This window comes from Suncus etruscus, chromosome 1 (genome assembly GCF_024139225.1).
Source record: "Suncus etruscus isolate mSunEtr1 chromosome 1, mSunEtr1.pri.cur, whole genome shotgun sequence".
In the NCBI taxonomy this organism is placed as follows: Eukaryota; Metazoa; Chordata; class Mammalia; order Eulipotyphla; family Soricidae; genus Suncus; species Suncus etruscus.
This window is the reverse complement of record NC_064848.1, coordinates 205,299,268-205,305,025: the sequence shown is the minus strand read 5'-3', so window position 1 is coordinate 205,305,025 and position 5,758 is coordinate 205,299,268. Positions and strand designations below refer to the sequence as shown.

General features: G+C 59.3%; 1 protein-coding gene across 1 annotated transcript; it reads right to left on the bottom strand.

Annotated features, from left to right (window-relative positions):
• Positions 1-237: 237 nt before the first annotated feature.
• UBALD2 (UBA like domain containing 2) lies at positions 238-5,022 on the bottom strand. The gene is made up of 3 exons (XM_049770708.1): positions 4,874-5,022; positions 4,484-4,546; positions 238-600 (listed from the first exon to the last, which is right to left on the bottom strand). The coding sequence occupies exons 1-3, from the start codon at positions 4,991-4,993 to the stop codon at positions 283-285; spliced, it is 501 nt and encodes a 166-aa protein (XP_049626665.1). The 5' UTR covers positions 4,994-5,022; the 3' UTR covers positions 238-282.
• Between the last annotated feature and the right edge of the window lie 736 nt (positions 5,023-5,758).

Genomic DNA, 5,758 nt, shown 5'->3' with positions numbered 1-5,758 from the left:
GATAATCTGATTCCAGAAGGGTTCATGACCTCCAGCTGTCCCTCCCCAAGTTGGCCAGCCCCTCCCCATACAGTACACGTTTATATATTCATATATATTATAGTTATATATTAAAAACAGAAAAAAAAACTGCCTGAAAACTCCTGCTAGACCCAAATGGCCCAGGAATATTGCTGTCCCCCCTGTTCCCACCCACAAAAATTCTTTTATAAAACTTTCCAGTGCCATCTTCAGGAAACCGTGCCCCCCCCACCCCGATCTCCGCTGCCCTCCCCGCCAGTCTCATCTCTGGCTGTCCATGGCCGCCATGGGCTTCTGCGGGGCAGCCCCCTGTGTCGCTCCGGGGGCCCACGTGGGCGGCGGGTGGTGGTGGTGGAGGAAGCCGTGGGCCGTGGGCGACGAGGGTGGGATCCAGGCTGCCTGGTGGCCAGGTGGGGAGGAGGCCCAGAAGGGGCTGAAGTTGGCTGGGGGCGAGCAGGCGGCAGCCGTCCTGGGGCTCCCCGTGCCCTGTAGCCCCTCGGAGGCACGAAGCGTGGAGAACATGGCCAGGGCGTCGGGGAAGTTGGGCGGGGTGGCAGGCGTGTTGCTGGGTGTGCACATCTGCTGGGAGAGAACAACAGGTGTTGGGGACGGAGGAACCCACCAAGGCCCCCCATCAGATTCCCAGACACGGTATGTGGCCCTCTCCCCCCCCCCCAGCAGAAGCCAAGCCCTGCAGCACCCTGAACAACAGGCCAGAACCACACTGGGCTAGTTTTCACCCTGCCAAGTACCAGCTGAAGGAGGTAGACAGAGGCAGCTGGGGTCCACTCACAGGTGGCCCAAGAGGCTGCAAAGGAAGGTGGCCGCAGCAGGGTCCCAGATTCCTCCTCTCATCGTCCCTCACTCCAAGCTGGGCTTTCCAGCAATGGGCAATGGATGCTCAGCCCTTCAGTGATGGCCACAGACACTCCAAATACGTGCCTTGGGCCACATACCCATAATACTCCCTAATCTTGGTCCCTACTTTTTTTTTTTTGGAGGGGGGTTATTTGGGAACCACACCAGTGGCACTCGGGTTACTCCTGGCACTGCACTCAGAAATTGCTCCTGGCAGGCTCAAGGGATCATACGGGACGTGCCCACGTCCATCCTGGGTCCTGCATGCAAGACAAATGCCCTACTGCTGTGCTATTGCTCAGGCCCCTTGTTTTCTTGGTTTTTGGGTCACACCTGGCAGTGCTCAGGGGTCACTCCTGGCTCTACACTCAAAAACTGCTCCTGGGGCCGGGCGGTGGCGCTGGAGGTAAGGTACCTGCCTTGCCTGCGCTAGCCTAGGATGGACCGCGGTTCGATCCCCCGGCGTCCCATATGGTCCCCCAAGAAGCCAGGAGCAACTTCTGAGCGCATAGCCAGGAGTAACCCCTGAGCATCACAGGGTGTGGCCCAAAAACCAAAAAAAAAAAAAAAAAAAAAAAAAAAAACTGCTCCTGGCAGACTCAGGGGACCATATGGGATGCCGGGATTCAAACCACTGTCTTTCTGCATGCAAGGCAAACACCCTACCTCCATGCTATCTCTCTGGCCCTTTGGTCCCTACTTTTTTGTTTGTTTGTTTTTTTGGGTCTACCCAGCACGCTCAGGGGTTCCTCCTGGCTCTAGGCTCAGAAATCACTCCTGGCAGGCAGGGGGGACCATATGGGATTCGAACCACTGTCCTTCTGCCTGGAAGGCAGACGCCTTACCTCCCGGCTATCTCTCATGCCCCAGTCCCTACTTTTAATATTTTTTTGGTTTGGCTGGTTTTAGGCTATGCCCAACAGTGCTCAAGCTTCCTCCTGGCTCTGCTCTCAGACATGATTCCTGGCAGGTCCAAGGGACTCCATATGGAATGCTGGGGATGGAACCGGGGTCTGCCTCTTGCAAGGCAAATGCCTTCCCTGTAAGCTTCCAAGTTTTGGGGCTCCACCTGGCAGTGCTCAGGGATCACTCCTGGCCCTACTCAAGGCACCTTATGGAGTGCCAGGGATCAAACCTAGATCAGACACCAGCAAGGCCTGTGCCTGCTCTACCCGCCCACTGTGCCCTGGCTCTGTCCCCACATTTTTTGGGGGAGCCAGATTCCACCCTGGAAGAGCGGGGGAGGTACGGCCCTGGAAACCTGCTGCCAGGAGCACCGGGAGTGCCACCCAGGCCTGCCCCACCCCACAGGGCTGTGGGAAGCAGCAGAGGCCAGGCTCTAGCATCAGGTTGTTCCTGGTCCCAGGAGGCCAAGGGCCCTTCTTTGAACTTCTCCTAATTTTAGCAACCCTGCCCCTCCTCCCCAGCACCCAGCCTTCACCTCACAAGGCTCTGCTGGCTTGGGGTGGGGGCCCCTTTCACAGCTTTTGCAGTGAGCCCAGCACCCCCACTCCTGTGAGCTGGGGCGTCCCTGCCATTGTCTCCTGCAGGACTAAGGCCCGCCCCACCCAGACCAGACCGCTGGCTTCCCTCCCCCACCCCCTCCCCAGGGCTGACTTCTCGTCAGCAGGAAACAATGAATGGGGGTGGGGAAGGGTGGGGGGAGCATCTGACTGACTTCCCCAGTTTACCCAGCCTGCCGCCTGCCTCCCCCAGCCTTTCCCCAGGGCATTGGTGGGCCCAGCAGCTCCTGGGTGAGCTCCGGCAGGGGTCTTACCCTCTCTGGAAGGCAAAGGCCCCTAAGCCCCCTACAATTGTGGAGGGGCACCCCACCACAATTTCCAGTTCTCTTGGGCTGCCCCAGAGCCTGTCAGCCCTGCTCACATGCTCCCCATGTGAAAGGGCCCCTAGAGTTTTCTTGTGGGTCCTCCCCAGCTACCTTAGGAAGCTCCTTGGCAACCATTAGATGGTCAGGATGGACATGCACTAGCCCATGGCCCAGTGCCTTATTTCCACTCAGCCCCCTTTCTTCTGAGGGACTCTCAAAAGCCTGGACTGAACCGCTGAACACTGTCACCAGCCTGGAGGAAGCCGCTAGACTGAAGGTGGCCCCTTTCCCTTGCCAGGATTTGCCAAAATGGATGCACATCCTTTTCCACCACCCCCCCACCCCCAGCTCAGGCTCTGCTGGAAGCCCAGGGCATAGTCAAACCTGCTACCATAATTTAGGCCAGAATGGTAGCACAGTAGGGAGGACTATTGCCTTGCATGCTGCAACCCTGGTTCGATTTCCAGTATCCCCTGAGAAGTGATTCCTGAATGTAGAGCAGGGAGTTACCCCTAAGCATCACAGGGTGTGGGGGCCCCCAAACAAATACGAAAAACAAAAAATCAAAAACAAAAAAGCCTGCTAGCAGGGTCCTCCAGGGAACATTCTGAGGAGATGGAGACCGAGCGTTCCCAGGCTCTGCCTGAGTTGGAAGCTGAATTTTCCCCACGGACCGGACCACAGTGCTGGGGTGCCTGTCTCCTAGAGACAACCCTTATTTGGGTTGACAAAAAGCCTGGCCCTGCTGCCAGCCAGGCCCAACTTCCCATCCTAACCCAAACGCCCCCCCTTTACCCCCCTTTTTGTTCTTCCCTTTGCACCTGAAGTGTGAGCCACAGCCAGAGAAGAGAGAAAATAAAACAGGTGAGGAAAAGGGAGCAGGCAAGACCCCACAAGTGTTTACAACTAGAAACCAACAGAGGCCCCAAGGCCCAGACCCCCATGAGGACACTCTGAGGCTCCAGAGGATCAAGCGTTGGCCAGGAGGAAGGAGGAGCCCAGGATGAGGACACCAGGAGTTAAAAAAAGATGTCAAAAATGCAAAAGCCACATCTCCAGGGGGAATAAGGTTCTAAATCGCTATCTGGAAGCCAGGCCAGGGGCCAACTCCTCCTCCCCCTGGCATTGTAATAGGTAACTGGGGGTGGGGGATGGACTAGAGCTAAAACTTGGGCCACCAAAGTGAAACGGAAATCTTGCTTCCCCCCCATAACCCAATACTCAGATCTGGGGTCATAATCATAGACACCCCCAACTCCCCAAGAGCACAGAGGCTCAGGCCTAGGGGCCACCGGAAGCCCTTTGTGGACACCGCAATTGACCCCCCCTCCTTTGGAGATTCATGCAAATTCTTGGCCTTATCAGCCTCAAAACTGCAAATCCCCCCCTCGACTCACATACTGGGGGGGGGGTTAGGGGGCCCTTTCCGCCCACAGGAAAAGAGCCCATGAAGCTCACCTGAGCCAAGGGTGGGTGCATTCCTTCCTTCCTTTTCCTGTCTGTCACCCAGGGGGGCCAGGGGGGAGGCTGCATTTAAGCCGACCACCCTCAGGAAGCACAACCCAACCCGGGTCCAAGACCCCCAGAGGTGGAGACACCCCAGAGTCCGGCAGACTCCCCCCCACCTCCCAGAGTCGGGGCGCCCTGCTTGGATTTTTTTTTTTTTTTTTTTTTTGCTGGGAGACATTTTGGCTCTTTGTTTACATCGCAGAGCACGGCGCCCCGGCAACATGGCTGTCACGGCGGGCTGACAGCACCCCCGGCGCCCTAACTTACCATCTGGGGGTGATGGTGGCTGTTGGGAATGTTGGTTTCTTGGAAAAACGTGCTCAGCGCCGTCTGCGGGGGGTGGGGGTGGGAGAAAGCGAAACAAAACAAAACAAAAACAAAACAAACAAAAACAACAGAGAGGCCCAGTGCGGGTCAGCGGGGTTGGGGGTCTCACCGGGCACCCCCTTGCCCCACCAGCCAGGCTCGAGGGGTGCAGAGTGGGGGGCACCTCCCCTCCCTGGGGGGTGCATCTAGCACCGCGCACCGCACCCCTGGGGACCCCGCAATCGGCCCCCACACCCGCCTCCCGCCTGCCCCCACCGATGCGGGGCCTGCTGCGGGTGATGGACATCGGGGACCCCCCCAGGCCCCCCCAGGAGCCCCGCAGCCCCCCACCTCGAACTGCCAATGCGCCGCCTGCAGCAGCTGCTTCGCCTGGTCCGCCGCGCAGCCCGCGGCCAGCACGAACTGATTGATCATGACCTGGTGCCGCAGCTCCTCCATGTTCACCGACATGGCTCCGGGCTGCGCGGCCCGCGGAGCTCGGCTCGGCCCGGCCCGGCCCGGCGAGGCTCGCGATCCGGCTCCCGCAGCCGCCGATCGAGACGCTGAGCCTCGCGGGGCGGAGCCCGGGTGTCCCCGCAAAGCTTCGGGGGGCCGCGAGCCGCTGCCGATGGGCCGCGGGGCCGAGCTCCGGGGGGCTCCGCGCGGCCGGCCTCCGCGATCCCGATGCTGCGGCCTTGCGGGGCCCGCACTGTTTCCCTTTCGGCCCGGCCGCGCCCCATTGGCGGAGCCGGCCGCCGTGGGGCGCCTCGCCATTGGCCGCTGACATTTGTTTTGGCCCGTCCCGGCTCGGGATTGGTCGGCATGCAAATGAAGGGGCGGGACCGCGCGCCGCGATTGGTCCGCCGCGGGGCCGTTGGAACTCAACTTGAAAGCCGGGCGTGGCCGCTGATTGGCCGTGTTGGGCTGTTTGGGGCGGGGCCAGGGCGGGGCCAGGGCGGGGCCAGGGCGGGCGGGGCGGCGCGGCCAAGTTCATTCATTACTTCATTGAAACGGAACATGCTCGGCTGGAAAAGCCAGCCCGGCTGAGTGGCTTTGACTCACTTCCTCTGCCAGATGTCTGTGCCTATGTGGTCATCGCGAGAAGCACAGGATGGAAAGAAGAGAAAACACAGGCCGCGGCAGCTGCTCCAGTCGCAAAGATGTTTATGTTTGTGTGTGTGTGTTTTGTTTTTAATTTTTTCAATCTGCTTTTTTAAAAATATTTTTTTATTTAGT

Excerpts from the sequence above, each read along its gene's own strand:
- UBALD2 (XM_049770708.1), bottom strand. The coding sequence starts at position 4,993 with ATGTCGGTGAACATGGAGGAGCTGCGGCACCAGGTCATGATCAATCAG. Across the intron at positions 4,547-4,873 it reads CGGCGCATTGGCAGTTCGAG|ACGGCGCTGAGCACGTTTTT; the intron begins GTGGGGGGCTGC and ends CACCCCCCGCAG. Across the intron at positions 601-4,483 it reads GCCACCATCACCCCCAGATG|ATGTGCACACCCAGCAACAC; the intron begins GTAAGTTAGGGC and ends CTCTCCCAGCAG.